The 22,272-nt window shown below is 38.8% G+C and overlaps 1 protein-coding gene across 4 annotated transcripts in view; it reads left to right on the top strand.

Annotated features, from left to right (window-relative positions):
- Positions 1-22,272, top strand: part of LOC136858113 (protein PRRC2C) — a 708,190-nt gene that overhangs the window by 354,521 nt on the left and 331,397 nt on the right. For all 4 annotated transcript variants that reach the window (XM_067137420.2, XM_067137417.2, XM_067137419.2 and 1 more), the window contains exon 21: positions 20,288-21,462. In XM_067137420.2, coding sequence (XP_066993521.2) covers positions 20,288-21,462 — 1,175 coding nt within the window. The remainder of the gene's footprint in view (positions 1-20,287; positions 21,463-22,272) is intronic.

Here is a 22,272-nt window from a genome sequence, read left to right on the forward strand (position 1 = left end):
ATTGAGATAATGACTTGAATCTTGAAACACCTGAACTGAGTGAAGTGTTAAGTGCAATCGATGTGTGTAGGCGTTACATCAATGCAAAAAGTTGTAGTGAAAATGCTTGGAAATCATTAAGTTTGCAGAAGGAGGTTTAAGCTATTAATGCAAGAAAAGTGAAACAAGGCAAACTGTCCGATTTCTTTAAGGCTGGACGAAGTTCAAAATAATATTTTCATTCTTAATATATGTATTATTTGCAAGGATTTATACATGTAGGTCTATTCTGTTGGTTTTTCAGTAAATATGTGATGTATTGTTTGTCTCATTTCTAAGTGATTCCGAGTTACAAGTAGTTTTTTCTCTTCCCTTTGATGTATGTATAAGTCAGGTTCAACTGTATTCTCATATATTTTATCACATGGAACACCGAACACTTTTTCTTCTGATTATGCATTCCACTGTCATAGGTTTTGGGATTGAGTTTCCTTTTTCTTAAATCTGTGACCCCCCTTTTTTTTTACATTGCTTGTCGTACTGTGTCGCGGTTCGACTCTCGTTCGAACCGTTTGCCCTTCCGTACGCAGACGAGGGACGCGCCATGTCAGAGATACAACAAATCATTAATAGTCATTAATAAATAATAGATTAATTAATTAAATAATTAGTAGGGGCCGTATTATTTGGTAATAGCGATAAGCACGAAATTTTTCATATCTTCTTTCTAGCCTTTATATGACCTTGTAGGTACCGTACCATACCGTATTTTAGCGAAATGAACTCGCGCAAATAATCATGAAATATACCCCACTCGGTAAGAAAAATGTGAAATCTTATCGGAGAAGATCTCCAATAAACGTTTAAATGCTCTTGAGAACTTGACTATAGTAGTTTCCTTCTCAGTTGATTGATAGCGCTGTATATTCTCTACACAAATGCACACAGAGCGATGAGCCCTGTGTATCGGAAGTATGTGTGTATTCAGTTCCGCGATCTCCAAGGCAATCATTAAAAATCGATATCTGTTATCGATTACAGCAAATGGCGTTGTGGTCATAGCAAGATCGGTTGTAGAGACAGCAGTGCGCATTATACTCTTTCGCATTGAAAGTTCGCCACTTATGAACCTTTATCAACAAATGTCCAGCATTTAAGTACAAAAATGCTGAAAACTAAAGTCACAACAGTTTTTCCGAGGGCCGAGGAATACAACAGTGAGGCGTTCTATATATTTGATGTTGCAAGAAAGATTATAATGTGTAAGTACTGTAATGTTCGCATTACGTGAAAACGAAGAGATGCGTGCGATAAATATTGTAGAGAAGCAGAAACACACAAAAAGAAGAAGAATGAAGCAAATGAACATAATTTTAAGCGGCAAATAACAATCTGCGATACTTTACACATCGCAAAGGAGTTGAAAAGTGATAGAGAGCAATTAGTAATAGACACAACAAAAGCATTCATCCAAGCCAGCATTTCTATAGAAAATTGGATAATCCTGGCATGAGGACATGGATGAATATAAAAGGGAAGATAAATAATACCGACTTTATTATACAATATGACGATATTAGTAGGCCTATTCTAAATAAATCACACCAAACTCGATAGCTGCAGTCGCTTAAGTGGAGGCAGTATCCAGTAATTGGGAGATAGTGGGTTCGAGCCCCACTATTGGCAGCCCTGAAGATGGTTTTCCGTGGTTTCCAATTTTCACACCAGGCAAATGCCGGGGTTTTAAGGCCATGGCCGCTTCCTTCCAATTGCTAGGCCTTTCCTATCCCATCGTCGCCGTAAGATCTATCTGTGACGGTGCGACATAAAGCAAAGAGCAAATAAATAAATAAATAAATAAATGAATCGCCTGGTCGAGTTGTAACAATGTTATTGTTTTTATGTCCCACTAACTACTTGTACGGTTTTCGGAGATATCGGAATGTTGTCCCACAGCAGGTTTTTACGCGCCAATAAAACTAGTAACACGGGGCTGACGTATTTAAGCACCGGACTGAGCCAGGATTGTACCTACCAACTTGGGCTCAGAAAGCCAACGCCTTAACCGTCTGAGTTACTCATCCCCGGCCGGGCAGCACCAGCATATCCATTAATATCTTCCAGGTATATATGGCTTTGCAAAATGCAGTGAAAGCACGTCTGATAGAAGAGAAGAAAGAAGACCTTGTTAGTGAAGTTTTAGGATAATTTGCACCAAGTGTTCGCAAGTATTATAGTTTCAGACATCTAATGTGGTCAGCGAAAGGGGCTACTTTGTTTACAAAAACATACTTTCTGACTGTCGCACAACTCTGAATCCTGATAATGTTCAAACCATGCGTAGTTTTTTACTTTGGAGACAAGTCATTCAAAATGTTAAAACATGTAGAACCAAACCAAACCCCACGGCACTTAATGCCCTGAAAGGGCCTTGGCCTGCCCTGTGACCGCTGCTCAGCCTGAAGGCCTGCAGATTACGAGGTGGTCAGCACAGCGCATACTCTCGGCCATTATTCTGGGCTTTCGAGACCGGGGCCGATATCTCACCGTCAATAGCTCCTCAATTCTAATCAGGTAGGCTGAGTGGACCTCGAACCAGCCCTCAGGTCAAGAAAAAATCCTTGACCTGGCCAGGAATCGAACCTGGGGCCTCCTGGCGAGAGGCAGGCACGCTACCCCTACACCACGGGACCGACAAAAATGTGTAGGTTACGTATAAATCCCTAACTTCATATTGAGGTTTCAGTGATTTATATAGGCCTACCGGTATTTATTTCTACAACATTTTGTATTGCCGGGCTGAGTGGCTCAGACGGTTAAGGCACTGGCCTTCTAACCCCAACTTGGCAGGTTCGATCCTGGCTCAGTCCGGTGGTATTTGAAGGTGCTCAAATACGACAGCCTCGTATCGGTAGATTTACTGGCACTTATAAGAACTCCTGCGGGACTAAATTCCGGCACCTCGGCGTCTCCGAAGACCGTAAAAGTAGTTAGTGGGACGTAAAGCAAATATCATCATCATCAACATTTTGTATATTTGGTTGTTCTAAGGTTTAATAACAATTTAATACACTTTGAAACCCCTATTCACAAAATTAGTTAGATTTACCCCACACCATAAGGAATATTTCACAAGAAACATCGATCAGTATGACAATTTATTTCACGAAATACCTACTGAAATAGTGTTAGTTTTAACACCGAAATCAACAGTTTTATTTCAGCAAAAAAATAAGGCCCTTAATAATTAGTAATAGGCATACCTTCTGCAGATGTAGAGGTGTGGTTATTTGCAGCTAACACCATTTCAGCTAGCTTCCTGCCCCGTGAATTCCTTTTACCGACACACATGCACAACACCAGCAATCAAAAATACTACTGGAAACAGGCATTTAGAACTCTTTAACAATGACCATCAATACAGCCAAAACAACAATGCAACATCTAATTATACAAATGTTGTATGGATGTATCACCTTAGAAGCACAGATGTTGTAAGTGGATTTGTCTACTAGATCTTACATGCCCAAAAGAGGTAAGTGCACTTATCACTTGTGAACATGGGCAGAGTAATTACAACATGCAGGCATGAGAGGCGACTAAAGGGGCGACCAAGGAGGGATTGTATTAGAACCATGAAACTACTTTTGATTAATACCATCACGCGGGGAACACCGTGGGTTGCCTGTACTTGCGAGTAGTACCACTATGTTAGGTACTGTGGGTTTCCAGTACCCATGAGTCGTACCCTTGTGAGCAACACCACGTGTCTGGGTGTTGCCTGTGATTAGTACCAGTATATGAGTGGCACCGTGGGTCTGCGTTGCCTGTACTTAGTACCCACTATGTGAGGAACACTGTGGCGGGAATACTGGCACCCATGATTAGTACACCTAGGTGCCTATGTGTGGCTCCATTATGTGAGAAGCACCATAGGTCTGTGTTACCTGTACGACGTCCAATACTTGTGAGTAGTACCATCATATGTTTAACACTGTGAGTCTACACTACTTTTGATTGTTGGTCCAACAAGACAAATACCATGGTTCTCCTTTACTAGTGTTAAGTACCATAATGCGGGGCCATTGACCTGTATTTTGGACCCCTTTAGACAACAAGCATCCTTGATTCAGGATTGCACTTTAGAAGTGGTCTCTTGGTCAGTAATACTATCATTTATGGTAGTTTTTGGGTAGGATCCACTGATTGTTTTAAATTCATATCCATCCGTTCATTCTTCATGCCATTTTTTTTATTTTGGTCAGTGGATGATTTAAAACTTTTAATTTGTCATTTCATTTTGTACCATCAGGGACCGATGACCATGATGTTAGGCCCCTTAAAACAACAATCATCATCATCTCTAAAGCTTTGATCACCTGCTGTATTTCACTCATTACATTTGTGCACAGTGAACATAAGCCTCCCACAATTCATATAGTGCATTTAACACATTTTACCCCAAAAGTGTAGTTAACACCAGGGTGCGCTAAGGCATCAATGTGCTCTAACATTATCATGCATTAATACTGCATTTTCTCGTAGTTGTCTCCATGAAGAATTGCATGTAACGCTAAGATCTTCTCAATGTACCATTAGACAGTTAAGGATCCATTGTGAACTGTCAGGAGGTGTGTTTTTTTTTGTCAAGACTTATGCCTGCACACATTATTGAACATGTAGCCCCATAAGCAAGGGCATATTGTACAACTGTTGGATGAAATTGCACCCCACTTATTGCAGACAACCATCTGAACAATATAACATAAAGCAGGATTCTTCCGTGAACAGAGCACAGGATGCTTGTGTCAACTGTCATAGCAGATGATCTCTAGCAAACTGCAGTCTTCTGCCATGTCATCTGTCCAGTTCAGGTACTTGAACGGGTCTTTGGAATCTTAAATTTTGCTTCTCAAAGTTTGCTGTAGGCCCATCTGTAGTGTGTGCTGTAATTTTTTTATTTGGGGGAGCCTCTAGACTCAAAAAATACAATCCTGCCCTCGGGTCATTTTCCTTTGGCAGCCCATACCAGGATGCCTAGAAATACTTCCAGAATCCTGGAGATGTTTCCTCAGATATCAAATCGTATTTTGAGGAACCCCTGGCATTATGGCAATGTACCTCTGAGAGTAGCTATCTTGAAGCAGGGTAATTGCACTAGTGACTTCATACGATGGCAACTGCTTCCTCGATCTGCAGTGATTTGTAAACATTGTACTGCACTTCGGCATTTGTGCCTTTCAACTGACACCTCCCATACATCCCGATGGCAGTGAAGCTCTCTGTTGCATAAAAAGGAGATGTAGTATTCCAGTCCCACTATGCATTCATACAATGTAGTTACAAACATCTAGAGATGTGACCAAATTACTTTTTAGGTCAGTATAATTAGCATGTGCTGTATCTAGACAAATATCTAGTTTTAATAATAGTTTTACAAATTAAATGAGCTAGTTTAAAAAGCAATACACACACAATTTTGAATCATCAGAATGTCTTTGCATGTGTAACCTAACTATGCACTTGCTATATATATATATAAATCTCATACATTTAAATGATATGTGCTTGAGCATTTGGTGCTGTGTGTAATTTTTTTTTAAACATTGGTTTTGTTTTCTTCCTCTGCGTGAACGTATTTTACATTATTTCCTGCTTCATCTTATTATTCATTTGTATTTTCAGGATGATAAACATGTTCTAATACATGTTCATTAATTCAATCTTCAGTAGCCTACGTATATCATAACGGCTGCCACATAACTAATATTACGTACTGCCTGTGATCATTCAAACCACACTGGGCAACTGTTACATGAAAATTTTCATACGATTCTCTGCCTTTTACCTCCATTTTCATACCATATTTTAGATTGTTTAGAAACAACTTTGTATGGTCATTTTCAGTGATAGGGTCATCTGCAAAAAGAATCCAAATTGCTTCTCCTGGCTGTTATACAATATTATCTGTTCTTAACAGAAAATTTTAGTTGTCGCAGGATAAACCAGTCAGAACAGTCTGCCTAGTTTTTTACATATGCACTCAGCCTCCATATTCACCGACATTGATACGAATCCATCAACTTTCTAGTATACAGCCTTAGTGTTGCAGAATGGTGTCTTCAGCAGGACTGTTCTGAAGAAGAAGAAGAAGAAGAAGAAGCTATTATGCTCTTATCAAAATTCATTTTAATTAACTCTGGCAAACAAGATTAAAATTGCCTTCCAAGTACAGGGTTAATGAATTCAATAATAGGATAAAAAATTACAAATGGAAACCAATGTGATTGTAAATATGTTTCAATACTAGCCAAGTAAGACTTTCTATTCTATTTGAACAGGATCAGCACATTAAATAAGGTTTTTGACCTTCAGATAAACATTCAAAAAGCAAAATTCAGCAGAAAATTAAAAACTCTGTTACCCCCCTGACAGAAACATATTGATATCTTAGGGCTTGTACACAAAACTGTGTATTGGTACATCCACTATGGGCCATAACTATGAAAACAATTAGCAGGTAGGAACTGCGCCTAGTTTCTCCAATAACTTCTCTCTTAGTTTAAAACGACTATATTCTGACATGACATTCATCAGTGCACGAGCACTTCAACAATATACAAGTAATATACAAGCCAGGCTGAGTGGCTCAGATGGTTGAGACGTTGGCCTTCTGACCCCAAGTAGGCAGGTTCGATCCTGGCTCATTCCGGTAGTATTTGAAGGTGCTCAAATACGTAAGCCTCGTGCCGGTAGATTTACTGGCACATAACTCCTGTGGGACTAAATTCCGGCACCTTTGCGTCTCAAAAAAAAAATATGTACATGTCGTTACTGGAACGTAATGCAAATATTATGTTTAGTATATACTCGCTCAAAAAAAAAAAAAATGGAAGATTCTCCCTTTATACAACCAAAAGCAGTTTTTAAAAAAAATTAGTGAGGAATGAACTATCATATGTGGAGAGTCTTAAATACATGAAATTGTAACACACCCTCTCTGTGTGTGGGGGACATAGATAAAGAACATGCCTGTCGTAAGGGGTGACCAAGGGATAATGGAATGAGAACCATGGTTCTATTTGTGATTAATACCATTATGTTAGGAACACCATGGGTCGACGCGTTGCCTACTCTATAATACAAGACCTTGAAATGCCCTCGTTGAAATGGGCGGCATCCTAGTTCACCTTTCAACCACTAGGATCGCGTTCCTGCCCCCTTGTGCTCGTATGGCCGTACATGTCAATAAGTAAATGCTATATCCTAAATAAAAAGAGCTCAATGTTTTGCAAGTATTTACAATATCTTATTAATACAGCGCTGCTTCATTGGCTTAGAGAGGTCACTTAAAGTTCTCCTATTAAGGTGCTCTTATCAAGTTTCAAAACTCTCTATCTTCTACACGAGTGTCTCAAAGCAATGTTTTCTAATAGAGGTCTCAGAATTTTTTTTAGTAGAGAAAGAAGCAGTTTGTCTTCTTTACACTTTCTGCACTTAATTTCACTGATGAACATATCTTTCAGAATAAAGTACACATTTTTAGTAACTGTCTTCCGAACAAGTATTGCACACGAGAGGTGACAAATTCCGTCGTGCACGGAAGAAGTGACACCATGATTTCGGGTGTCCGCAGGCTCCACAATCTTGAAAATGAATAAGACACAATGTTAGACTTTGAGTAGCTGGAGAACAGATAATGTTCTAAACAGCCTTCGCAGTCTGTTTGTCCTTCTGTCACACGCACTAAGTATCCTGCTACCAAAGCTACAGAAATAACCGGCATTGTAGCTGTTGAACGTAAAACAAGTTAATCATATTTATATACTAGCCAACACTTTACAATAAAGTATTGTTCACCCCCTGTGCGCAGTTGAAGAATACATCCACGGTATCCCCTGCTTCTTGTAAGAGGCGATTAAAAGGGGTGACCAAGGCTTGATTGTATTAGAACCATGAAACTAATTGTGATAAGTACCACCACGCGGGGACCACCATAGGTTGCTTTTACTTGCGCGTAGTACCACTTTTACAGTACCTATGATTAGTAGCACTGTATGAGCGACACCATGGGTTGACGGAACCCATGGTTCTGGCTTGCCTATGACTAGTACCCACTTCTGAGGAACACCACGGGATAGGAGGAGTCCCTGTGGTTAGTACACTTACGTGATGAAAACCATAGGTTTGCGTTGCCTGTCAATGGCGCCGCAATGTGAAAAACACCGTAGGTCTGTAATACATGTGCAAATTTCAATACCAGTGAATAGTACCATAATATGTGAAATACCGCAAGTCTACGCTACTTTTGATTAGTACCGCAACATGACAAATACCATGGTTCTACTTGTCTAGCGATAAGTACCATTATGAGGGGCCACTGGCTCTGATTTTGGACTCCTTGCGACTACAAGCATCATCGTTTCAGTATTGTGCTATAGAAGCAGTCCCTTGGTCAGTGATACTATTGTCTTACACCAGCTTCTGTGCATGTAAGGCACTGTGGGTTGGTTCCACTAATCGTTTTAAATTCATATCCATCCATTCATTCTTTGTAGTTAACGTTTTGAATTCTGATTAGTGGAGGATTTTGTACTTTCAATTTGTCATTTCATTTCATTTCGTACCATTAGGGTCCGATGCCCTCGATGTTAGGCCCCTTTAAACAAGCATCATCATCAAAATATTGTTCAAATAGATCTGATGTAGTTTACCTTGCCAGGGTTTTGTAATGATAGACATTATGAGCCTAGGAAGCTGTGGAATTTGCACATCCTTTTGACTTTTATGTTTCGATGTTTTTCATCTATCTGGGAATCTCAATTATAGTAAACTGGTTCGTACAGTGCGGGTCTTCTCTTTATCCCTCAACTTTGCGTCATAGGTGGCTGAAGAAAAGCTCGATGTCACCACTTGTTAGGTTCCTCGGCAAGACATAATGAAAATGTATATGTAGTTATGAGGTATTTTACGCCCGACCCAGTGGATTGGGTAGTCAAGACCAATGCCTGATACTTTTCCCTCGTGAATCTTTTCGCTTTCCCTGGATGCATTTGAATTTTTAATATGTGACAGAAAATTATGAAATAACCAAGTGAGGCGTTCATCTTCAATGCTTAAAAATGCCAGTTTTGTTCTCATTCCTGTAATATGTTCCACATGAGGTGTTGCAGACATCATGCGCATCGAACCATTTCATAAAATGCTCCATAAAACGTATGGTTTCTTTTAAAATGTCTTTGGCTTTAATGTCCAGAGACAAACCATCTCCATACTCTTTCAAACCAGTGGTTGTTTCAGAGGAAAATACAATTTTACCTCTTGGTACATCAGTTTTCTCCAAATTTATCGGGCAAATTACTTTTCTGGTTAGTTTCCTTACAGGCTTCATAATTGAAGATTTCTGAAGTTTGAAAAGGCCTCTCAAATGTTCACTGGTCGTGGTAGCATTGTTTACAAGAAAAGTCCTGTGACAAATGATGGAATCGAATGATTTGTACTTAGGAACAGAGGCCTAGTTTCACCGGCTGGATGTCGTATCTCATGCGTCCCAAATGCTTACTCTGCATAATGTTCCGAACATTGAATATTCACTGGAAGCTTGTGAAGTGAAATGCGGTACCTTTAAATTCTCGTGACTGATAATAAGGAATACAGCATTAAACCATGACTGGAACTGCAAATGCTTAACGTCAGAAGAATACACACATTCACAACCAACTCGCTTAATAAACACGTTTAAAGGTGCGAACCAGGTAGACAGGGGGCAAGAAAGCAATCCTAGCGGTCCGGCATTGAACTTCAGTGTGACCACTTGGATAGCGTTTTACTGGCTCTAATTCAAGGCCTTGTATTATAACGTAGGCAACGGGTCGATGTTAGTTACGATTATTGCGACCATGTGAGGAACAACATGCATCTACGTTACCTAGGAGTATAGTACCATTCTGTGAGGAACACTACGGATCTGGGCATTGCCTGTGATTAGTACCATCATGTGCATCCCACCGAGGCGGGGGGCGGGCACTCAGCTGCACAGACTAGCGTCTAATGAGATAATGTGCCGAAAGCAGCGCTCAAATATGTTGTTTTCACAATGGGTCTGCGTTACGTATGAGTAGTACCACTTTTTGCTAGTTGCTTTACGTCGCACCGACACAGATAGGTCTTATGGCGACGATGGGACAGGAAAGTGTGATACGCTGTGGGTCTACATTGCCTAAGCCCAGTACCACTGGTTGAGCAACACCATGAGTATACGTAGCCTGAGGTTAGTCCCAACATGTTAGAAACACCACGGATCTAGCCGGCACCCGTGCTTAGTTACACTATGTGAGGTACAACATGGGTCTGCGTTGCTTGTGAGTAGTACCCTTATGTGAGGAACACAGTGAGTCTGCGTTACCTGTGTTAATACTGTTATAGGAGGAACACCATGGTTCTGCTTTACAAGTGATTAGTACTGGTATGAGGGGCCGGTGACCTGGATTTTGTACTCCCTTGGACCACAAGTGTCATCTCAGAAAATAACTCATTGTGAATCGGATCAACCGATTGTTTTGGATTAGTAATATTTTCAGATACATTTTGAAATTTTAATTATCGTTTCATTTCGTTGCAGCTTGTATCATTAGGTCCGATGACCTTCTTGTTAGGCCCCTTTAAACAACAATCATCATGAAATTATAACACATTAATTTATGCTCTTTACTGGTTTTGTGTTTTTTAATAATATGTTTTAAAATATCACCACTGACACATTGTATTCTGGGACAAATTCATACACTTTAAATCGCTTGTTTAAATTTTATTTTCATTTTGAGTAGATACATACTGCTCTTCTATTCCTTGGCACTAGGCCTTAGATATTTCAGGACTTTTACTCTGGCTTACATAATTGTGGTTATCCTTAGGTAAGTTAAGCCTACTGTTGAAAGTCTGAAATAAAGCACATCATCTCTCAGTAGATATGCAGCGAAGTACAGAAGCACACGGCTACCATATATTAAATATATAATGATGACTTTAAATGCTGACTTGTGACAGTCATAGCACAAGAACAAAATAGGAACCAGCATTTGTAATAGCACAAGAACAGCCCATTGGAATAAGAATTGTACGCTGGACAGAGTCCGTCACGTTGATATATAGACCTCTTCTTCCCCCACTCGTACTCATCATGGCGTACTCCACTTCTGCTGTGGTTGTCCAACCAAGAGCTTTTTGTCCTCAATGTTGTCATTTTGCGGACACAACTTAAACTATAAGTTTTCGGTCCACTGCTACGATGTCATCCTTCTGACGTGACTAATAAAGTTCCCCATGTTATTACCACCTCCTTAAATAGCTCTGTATTTCCTAACCACTGTACAAAATAAATGAGCAGGATCCAATATAGAAACTGTCCGCTTTCTTACATAAGTACATTAATACACAAATAATAATAAAAATAATAATAATACATCGTACTATGCACAGTGTGGGAATGTGATACGAACTATCACAGTATCATGGCGTCATTTGCATCATAGATGGGTGTTTTTTCACCTTCCATTTATCTTGATTCCTTCATATAGTCTGGCCAGGAGTGGTCCTGCAACAGTAGTGGAGCGGACTATACTGCCAGCAACTCTGTGCCAAGTGTTGGATGACATAATAACGTAACTCTGTAAAGAAGTCAGCAGGTATGGGCGTTGATAAGCTCCCTTAGAAGGCTGATGACTGGGTGAGCTGGCCGTGTGGTTAGGGTCGCACAGCTGTGAGCCTGCATCCGGGAGATAGTGGGTTCAAGCCCCACTGTCGGCAGCTCTGAAGATGGTTTTCCGTGGTTTCCCATTTTCACACCAGGCAAATGCTGGGGCTGTACCTTAAGTTCATGGCCGTTTCCTCCCCACTCCTAATCCTTCGCTATCCCGTCGTTGCCATAAGACCTATCTGTGTCAGTGCGACTATGTCCTCAACAGTAGACCAGGTGTAAAAATAAGTTCCATGCACAGCTGGAATAGTGGATGAAGTTTGCAAGGTATTCCTTGGTCGTCTTGCATCTGCTTGCCATTGAGAAAAGGTTTGTATGTCAAGTAAGGTGTGATTATTGGAGTTCAACAATACTCGCCTTAAAGTGCACATGCACGGCTGTCTTCCAACTATGCTCAGATTTTTTGTGTACAATTCAGTTGTAATTCCACTTTTTCTGTATGGGTGTGGATGTTGAACAACCTATAGACATTATTAAAAAATTCTGGAACAGTATCACCAGTGATGTCTGGAGGATACTTGGAATAATTATCTGGAAAGACGGCATCAAATATCAGTGTCTTGGATGAGGCTAAGTCCTCAAGTAATGAAGTTATTATTGTCCAATTGCACTTACACTGGACAGGACATAAGGTTCGCATGCATAACCATCTCCTTCCCAAATAAATGTCATATTTTGAGGAGTTATCACTTGGTAAATGCAGTATCTAAAGACCTTATTTTGTTTGTGAAATAAGTCGGATGATTTTGGTGTTAAAACTGACACTATTTCACTAGGTATTTTGTGAAAAAAATTGTCATACTGGTAGATGTTTCTTGTGAAATCTTACTTATAGTATCAGCTAAATATAACTGATTTTGTGGTAAGGGGTTTTAAGGTGAACTCTTATGTGTCCTTGTTATTAGATCTTAAAAACAACCAAATATACAAATTGTTATGGAAATAAATGTATAAATCACTGATACCTCGAAATTAAGTTAGGTGATCTGACCTGTAATATGAATTTATACATTGCCTATATTTTTGAATCACTTGTGTCCAAAGTATAAACTAAACACGGTTTCAACATTATCAAGATGCAGAGTTCTGCGACAGTCTTCAGGTATCTTTGTGTAAGCAGAGAAGCCCCTCTTGCTGTCCACATTAGACGTTGGAAACAATAATGCTTGTGAACACTTGGATAGAAATTCACTGTGGTCGTCTATCAAACCTCCTGAAACTTGGCTAACAATTTCTTCTTTCTTCTCCTCAATCAGGCGTGCTTTTACTACGCTTTTCATAGCCATATAGCTCTGGAAGATGTTCATGGATATGCTGTTACTCCCTGCTCCGGGAGGAGTAGCTCAGACAGTTAAGGTGCTGGGTTTCTGAGCCCAGGTTGGCAGATTCGATCCTGGCTTAGTTCGGTGGTATTTGAAGGTGCTCAAATATGTCAGCCCTATGTCACTAGTTTTACTGGCACGTGAAAGAACTACTGTGGGACAGCATTCCAGCATCTCGGTGTCTCCGAAAACCATAAAAGTAGAAAGATGGACGTAAAAATACCCAATCAGGCGTTTTATTTTCAATAGGCCTACTAATACCATCATATTTCACAATAAAGACAGTATTATTTACCTTTCCTTTTATAAACATCCGCTTCCTCACGCCATCATTATCCAATTTCTCAAGAGGATTGTTAGCTTGCATGAATGAATGTATGTGTCTATTACAAATTGCTGTCTATCAGTCTTCAACTTCTTTGCGATGTATCAAGTTCCGCAGATTGTTATTTGCCGCTTAGAATTATGTTCATTGTGTTTCTGATTCCCTGCAGTGTTTATTGCATGTGTTGCATTCCTCATCTCTCGAAAAAACTGTTGTGACTTTAGTTTTCGGCATTTTTATACTTAAATGTGACATTTGCCCATAAAGGTTCATAAGCAGCGAACTCTCACTACCGCAGAGTATAATGTGCACTGTGTATTTACAACTGGTCTTCTTTTTTTGTAATCTATAACAGATATCAGTTTTTATCGATTGCCTTAGAGATCGTTGAACTGAATACACATTTCTGATACACAGTGCGCATCGCTTTGTGTGCATTTGTGTAGAGAATATCTTGCACTATCAAGCAAATGAGAAGGAAACTACAATCATCTCAATAAATCAGATTTCACTATATTTCACGAGGTCATTTTCTTAACATAAGGTACTTTTCAGTACCTAGGTTATATATGGGCAAGAAGGGAAATATGAAAAAAATTGTGCGTATCGCTAGTACCAAAAAATTGGTCCCCAGCAGTATCATTGCTTCATGAAAACTCAGATGTTACTAAAGTAAATATCACTTGGTGCAACATCAATTTAATAACCGAGACATCAGCCCTTGAGTGTACTTCTTGGAAGGCATTGGTACATATTGGTATGCTTTATTTTGAAGGAAGACAGCGACAGATTGGGGACAGAAAAGGAAAGAAAGGAAGTTCTAACAAGAAATGGAAGATTTTCAGTTTTGCACCCCAATTATACCCGTGCTCATTCTAGCATATTCTGTACTTCCAGCATTGGGCTAGGCAATCATCTCAAGATAACCACAGATAAATTTGGAATATCAACCTACTTATGCTTGATTGTATGCTGTTATCAAGTTCATCAGGGCTGAACAGAAAAATAACTTCAGAGTTAGTCCAATCCTTGTCCTCTTTCTCTGCAAGATCAGGTATGTGGTGAGATGAATCTGTCATGGTGGGTTTGTTATGACCGGATGCCCTTCCTGATGTCAACCTCATCAGAGGAGTTCATGAGATGAAATGATTGGCGTAATATATGATAAAGGGAGAGGGCGAAACCCAGTGCCGGCACATAGCCTACTCCTGTCGAATAGCACCAAGGGGTCTGCTCAGTGCTTAACGTCCCCATCTGACAGACGAATCACCATGAACAGTGTCATATGCCCTCACTCCATATGAGCACTGCAGACAGGTTTGGAATTTAATCCAGGCTTTTGGCACGCAATCTAGTGATTAGAAATTGTATACCACCACCTCCCCCACCCTACCGGCCAACATTCTGATTGTGAATTATAAGACTCTTTTATATGTAAAGCAACATTCTGATGGTGAAAATATTTTCGACCATATTGACTCAAAGTGGCTCACAATGGTGTCAGGCCGTGTAGACTTGAACGTCTTAACGATCATAACCACCAGACGGTTTAACTTCAGAGTATAAGTATTTAAAAAGGGATGAATGTAGCGATACATACTTGCCTCACAACATGTATCTTGATCTTTTCAGTAACGTGGTCTCCAGTTTTCATATGAATGGTCAGATTCCAGCTTCTTGAATTTGTTTAAAATTTAAAAGACAAATTTTAAAATGTCAATACCTGTTGCTGTACTTATTTGTCGAACCTTAATTGTTCCGTTGTTTTCTGTTATATTCTTGCTGTGGTTATAATTATATTTCAGGTTATACTACGTCAGATAAACACTTCAAGGTTTTATAGCTACATTTGAAATGATTTATAACGAGTACACGTAACTGGAACAGAAATAGATGTTTGTGGATTATCAGAAAATATGACATGGCCGCAGAAAATGTTTCACAAATGTAAAAACTTCTCAATTCCAGTGGCAGTAATACGTTCCTATATTCTTAGAACTCGTTCGGATTAAATGACAAATTATTTTTCATTGGGATCATTTTGTGGCACATCCATATATAATAATAGTTTCAGTTTATTGTTCAATTTTATTACAGTTGCAATTACAAGTCACAGCATCACTTTTCTTGTGTTTGGATAACTTCTTTGTATAACAGGAGTTCTCACTTTACAAATTGGTATATTTCGTGGTATTCTGGAAATTATATTCAATAGCGTCAGTTTTTCACCATCTAATAGGGCCTACTAGATTTCGTGAGTAATAAACCTTTGCTTGGTGACTCAGTTTACTTGTTAGCTGTAATATTCATGGATACCTTAACCTGTTCCTGCCACCTAATAGCTGAGGGCACACACGTGGTTTGTTGCCATTCCGGTCCTAATTGCACAACTGCCCTGGACTGTAATGTCTTGTTATCTGCCACCTACCGGGTCTTACGGACGACTTCTTGAAGTTTTATAGTTCCCTAATGCTTGTACTAGTGTTAACTTCCAGAGGAAGTCTGTCATAAGTGCTGTTTTCTCCTCTTCGGGAGAAGTGGCTCTAATCTAAGGTAACTGTATAAGAAGAGCATAATTACTACCAGGTCTGACATTGGCAGGGGAGAAAATTAATCAAAATCATGAATGTCTACTGGGGAACCGTCTTGCCTTCCTTGGATATTGTGCAAGATATTGGCCTGGTTTATTCAATCACAGATAAAATAACACTAACACTGTTAACATTGCATTAAAAATTTAGCAGCCTGTTAAGATTCTTGCGTTTATCCAAATATTTCCTGGGAAGTGTTAGGTAACACAGTGTTACTCTCACAAGAGTTACGGTCAGTGAGAATTTAGAAGGCAGTGGCAGAACCATGCAGGTTTTGAGCACGCTCCGATGCGCTTTTTTTTATAACAGCTGTAAACCAGTGCACGCAGAGTCAACATTTATTATAATTTTTCGACTTGACCGTGACCTTCCTTTTGCTGTATAGACAAATATGAAGAAAGCTCAGAGGAGAATATGTGGTTGAAATTTCTCTTCTTTTGGAAACTATTTCCAAGTATAAACCTATTATAGAAAGTAAACAAATTATTGGAACCGTGCTCAAAGCTAACAGTGACGCTTGGCAGAACATTTGTAATGAATTGAATGTGCATACTGTCGTTGGCCAACATACAATAGAGCATCTTAAACAAGACTGTAATTTCACGATGTTATATGAAAGTTCCTGAATCCCTTGTTTGTGATGATTTGATCGTGTTTGTGTGTTGCAGTAAGACTCCATACTAGATCACACTGCCGTGAAGATGTACAACCCCATGTCCCCGTGATAAATAATTGTAACTAACAAATATATACTCTTTACTAACCACAGAAGGATATAACTTAATATTACTAATTATATAATAAACTACTTCTCCCAGTTTGTACTTCTGTTTATTAGTTTTTCGTTAGCAATACTTAAATGAAATCAAACCAGTGACTGGACGCAGTGCGCAAGCAAATTTAAAAAAAAAGTATAAAAAAACAGCTGTATGAAAATCATCTCTTCAGTTTGTCTTTCTGGAAAAGGCCTATCATATTCCAATTACAGAATTTCAGCATCTAATGCACCTGCCATATTTTGAGCTAACAGAGAATTTAACTGCTTGAACCTGGGCAGTCAACTGAGAGCTTAACAGATGGTTAGGCTTAACCAATTTCGATTAAATGCTAATTTGGTAAAGTTCTAAGTTAAATTATTTTAACATTCAGTTAAATGTTAGCTGAGAGTGAATAAACCAGGCTATTATGGCATTCAAACATATTTCCGAGTAATTATTTGTCAATCAATCCAACAATATTCTAAAGGCTATTGTCTTGTCAATGCAACCACTCTTCTTTCATTGGCTGTTTGTTTCAGTTCCATGTAATTGTCACAACCTAACTTCTTGATGTCGTCCAAATACATCCTAGGTCTTCCTCTTCCTTTTTTTCGCAGCACTTTACCTTCAAAAATGTTAGTGATGAAAGTGTTGTGCCTGATGGCATGTCCAGTAAATTTTAATTTCCTGTTTACCATTTCCTGTAATAATCTTCTCTCTCCTTTAACTTCCCTTAAGACTTCCAGGTTTGTTTTTCTTGCCGTCCAGCTCGTTCTGGTAATTTTCTGCCATATCCACATTTCAGCAGCTTCAAGTCTATTCCTTTCTAATTTATCCAGTGTCTAACTCTCGCTTCGATACTGAAGTGTAATTCCATACGAATGATTTTGCAAAGGATTTTCTGACATACTCATGTGTGTGCTGGTTAAAATGTTTTCTTAGTCATAAATGCTTGTTTTGCCAATGCTGTACTTTTCTTTACTTCCAGGAAGCATCTTATTGTCCTCTGTTATCATACTACCAAGATAACAGAATTACTTCACCTGATCAATTCTGACAAATTTTAATATTGGTTTTAATTTCTGCCATATTTTTCCGTACTACAATTACTTTCGTTTTCAGTTTGTTTACTTTTAATTTCCATAGTTTAAAAGTGTCTGAGAGAACTTTCAGCATTCTATTCATTTCTTTTTCTCAGTCTGCAATTAATATGATGTCATCTGCAAATCTGATACAATGTATGACTTTTATTCATCTGAATAGCCTCCTCAATGAACATATGAAACAAATACGGTGATAGGGGACAACCTTGTCTACCTCCTTTTCTAATCCTGGTCTTTTCTTTTACCTGAATGATGATTATTTTTGTGCTTTGGTTCAGATACAGTTGATTAATTATTCTTCTATCCTTCCAGTGCAGTCCTATTTTCCTCATAGTTCTAAATGGTAGTTCCCAGTTCACATTGTCAAAAGCTTTTCTAAGTCAGTAAAGGTAATATAAGTTCTATTCATTTCCACCCTTCTTTCCAATATTGTGTGTAAGGCCAGAATTGCTTCTCTTGTTCCTCTGCTTTCTCTAAATCCAAATTGGTCTTCTCACACGTACTTATCTACTTTTCCTTTTATTCCATTCGTAACTGTCGATGAGTATCTTGGAGGCATGTGTTAATATTGATAGTTTCTATAATTGGTACAGTCAACTGCCCTTCCTATTTTAGGTATGGTAATGGAACTGCATTGTGTGAAGTCTTCTGGCACGATTCCTCTTTCATAGCATTAATTTATTACTCTGAATAATTGGTCTTTCATGTTGGTACCTAAAGTTTTCAGTAATTCTGCTGGATGTCAACAACACTTGTTGCTTTTCTTTCTTTCAGACTCTAAAGTTCATGTTCAAATTCATGTTTCATGATTGGAGGACCTTGTATTTCTCTTCCACGCTCATTGATGTTTTCAATTAGATTATTTTCATTCTTAAAGTCCTTATCATTATACAGTTTTTCTATGTATTCTTTCCAGCGTGCGCACACCGTATCATTGTCTATCTGTAATGTTCTTTTTTTTACTACTGCAGATTTGGTTCTATTTTTGTACTGACGGACACTTATTTTCTTATAAACTTGATCCTGTTTTCCGTTTTTTAAAAATATCTTCTTTTATCTCTTCAGCATTGCTTTTGGTCCATTTCTCTTTTTCTTCTCTGCGTTTGGTTGTGATCTTATTTTTAATCCTTTTGTAATCATCTACATTGTTTTCCTTCCTGAGCTAACTCCTTTCTTGAATTAGGTTTAGTATTTCTTCTCTCTTCTAAGGTTTTCTGGGCTCCAGTTTCCTTTTTCCTAAAAGCTCATTTGTTGCTTCAGTTATCCTCATCTTGATGTTATTCTACTGCATTGGCTCATCACTTCCATTTTGGTTCGTTCTTCAAAAGCCACCTTTGTTGCTGCTTCTTCATTCCTCCTACTCTCCACTTCTTTTTTGATAGATCTTTTGGTTCTTTTAAATCTAATGTTGCCCTTGGCTATCACGAGTGTACGGTCACTATATCAGGACGTGGATAGCTGTGGCATGATTGTATCTGATTCCTGTATCTTTGTAAGGACCAAAATTGGTCATCTACATCTTCGAGATATTAGCTATTGTTTGGCTGTTGAGTTTTACCTGGCAAAGGGAGTTCAAACTTTTTAATGGATTTGCTCACATGTGATTCAACTGCTACAATCAATTCACCAGTCACTTTTTTTTTCCCCCCCTTTAATTCTAAACAGTCACTCCAGTTTTCAGTTCATGTATCTTTCCACACGCTTCCCCAGTGATTATTCTGAGAACACTCCGGATCAGTAACTTCACAAGGAAAAACAGTGATGGAAAGCAAATCTGAACAATTCTTCTGATGTACCTGGTGCAGTTTCTCATTACATAGTGTTATCAAGCATCATTTTTTTGTAGTCGCATCGTTCAGCAAATTCGTTCAAATGTGTCTTATGTTATTCATTCCCTAGTTCATTAAACATTCAGAAGAAGAGCCTTGCATTGGATGAAGTAAGATTCTTAGATGAAAATAGTATTGTTTGGGTAGACTATGTTTGTTCAGCCATGCACATGTAAATCATTCCCTAGAATCTATGCTGCATTTCCCTTGCATTCCTTACCCCTAGAAAATATTCTTCCTCCACGAGGTTAAACCATAATGTCATTTAAAAGTGTATTGTAACTTCAAACCTTTTATATTATAATGTAAAATTATCTCGGCGAGGCTAAGAATTATTGAGGAAAAAATACGGCTCTTTATTCAGAAGTTTCATGTTAATATGTGATGAAAATCAAATACTATTTTATATTATACCAATCTCCCATAAAAATATGAGAGGACATGTTAATACTAATTAAGGAATTGTAGACGTTGTGGCATTGATTATTGGATAGTTTTGAATGTGGTTGGGCTAAATATTGTGACCTGAATCCATATTGTATTGAACGCTATTTGTTCTGTATTCATACTTGGTTATTTTTATTTATAACTGCTTCAAGTTCATTCTATTTTGTTTTTTGTGCAGGTCTCCGAAACAAGGTCAAAAGAAACTTGACAAAGAAGATAAGAACCAGGAGCCTCGTCGTGCTGAAGGAGAAAAGGGATTTGGTGGGTCCGATTCCCACAAATATGACAAGCGTAACACTTACGAAAGTGTTCGAAGTGGACGTGAAGGATTTGCTCCCTGTGGAGAACCTTCTCGCCGTGGTCGTGGCGGGTTCCGAACTCGAGGCAGTGTAGGAAGGCGTGTGGATGGTTATGGACCACCTTCCTCCAAGAGCCCCTTTGGACAGCCTTCGGAGGATGGAAAGTCTCAAGGACCATGTGATGATAAAGATGGTCATAAGAATTCTGAAGGTGTAGTAGGAGAAACAAATCTCGAGGACCTTGGAGGAGAGACAGTGAGCGGTGAGGATAAAATGAAAATAAAGCAGCAGGCATTCTCAGCAGGTATTATTGGCAGCAATACGAGGCACTACTCGGGAGGTGGTGGTGGTGGTGGTGGGGGAGGCAAGCCATCTTCCGCTCAGGTTCCACCAAGAATGCAGAGGAAGTCTGAAAGTGAACGACGTGATTCTAGCCGCAGCAAAGGACGTGGTGGACGTGGAGGATCCCATGTCCAGAGCAGAGCACCTCCAGGCTCTGGTCCACGTCAGAATTCATCAGATGTTGCAGATGATTGGGAAACAACATCTGAACATAGTGAGGCAGATGAACGTGACACTAAACGGGATGTTCGCAATGGACGCAAAGCTTTCTCCAGGCGTGATGGTGGAAACCGTCGTTCAGGGGGTCCCGGTGGAAGCAATTCTCGACCGCCTCGTGGTAGTACATCCAGTCCCACTGGTGGGGGTTCATCACGGGCTCCAGGTGCTGAAAAGCGTCCAGGTGGTAACAATGGTTTTGGTCCAGGGGGTCCAAGGGGGATGGGTTCAGGTCCTTCATCGATGGGTGGTTCCTCCCAGTCTAATGGGCGTGCTTCAAGTTCTCGTAGCAACAACCATACTCCCCCAATACCTGGTGTGAAGACTGGAGTGAAAGATTCGACAACAGCTGTGAACAGAGTGGACGATATCAAAGTCAATGATCCAGTGTTAGTTACCCAAGCCATCTCAGATCTGAATATGACGAAGAAAAATGTTCGAGTGGAGAAAGACAAGACGAATGCTTGGGTTGAACTTGACCTCAACAATTATGCAAGTAAGTGAACTACTTTCACTGTTCCCTTAACAGGCTGTAAATGCTTACATTTAGAGATTGCCACGTTTAAGAGGTAGAACTTCCTGTGGTATGATTTTATAATAGTGCTTTCACTGTATTTACACGACTTCCAGAGCATAACTTGATACAATATATCAGCTCTCTAATATTGTATGTTTTTATTTTAAAAAATAAATAATTTTTACAGAGTTGTTTTTGTTTTATTTACGAAGCGTTTAGTTAACATTCAGTCAATTCCTGTTAGTTAAACTATACTGGGGAGTAGATATACTTTTTAAAGTGGTTTGAAATGTAGATCAATGAACTTCATTGAAATCATAATTTAGTAGAGAGCTTGTCAAATTTTCACTCCGTGTTATGTGTTCGGGAATGGAAATTCATAAGGTATATTATTTAGCTTCAGTAATCATAAAATTGAGGGACTTGCATTGTGAAAGGAAGATATTAAACATATTTAAGTAGCCCATTCATTTATAGGTATTGAATATATATAAAATATATGAACTTTATTTCTAACTCTTTTAAGAGTTATTACACATTTTACAAAATTATCCATTAATAGAATATTACTTTGTACCTCATATGATAGCTTGAGAGCTCATCTCATAATGCTTTGTACTTTAATTCTTTGGAATTATAGCTATTTCTTCTCCAGTTGTTCTTTCTCTTACTTCATTGAAACTTTATAACTTGATTTATTTTTTGTGATGAATTTTTAAAGAAATATTGAATGTGTGTTTTTTTTTTCTCCTTGAAGTTGTGTATTTCAAAATATGTCTTCAGAACTGT

This window comes from Anabrus simplex, chromosome 1 (assembly GCF_040414725.1).
Source record: "Anabrus simplex isolate iqAnaSimp1 chromosome 1, ASM4041472v1, whole genome shotgun sequence".
Classification (NCBI taxonomy): Eukaryota; Metazoa; Arthropoda; class Insecta; order Orthoptera; family Tettigoniidae; genus Anabrus; species Anabrus simplex.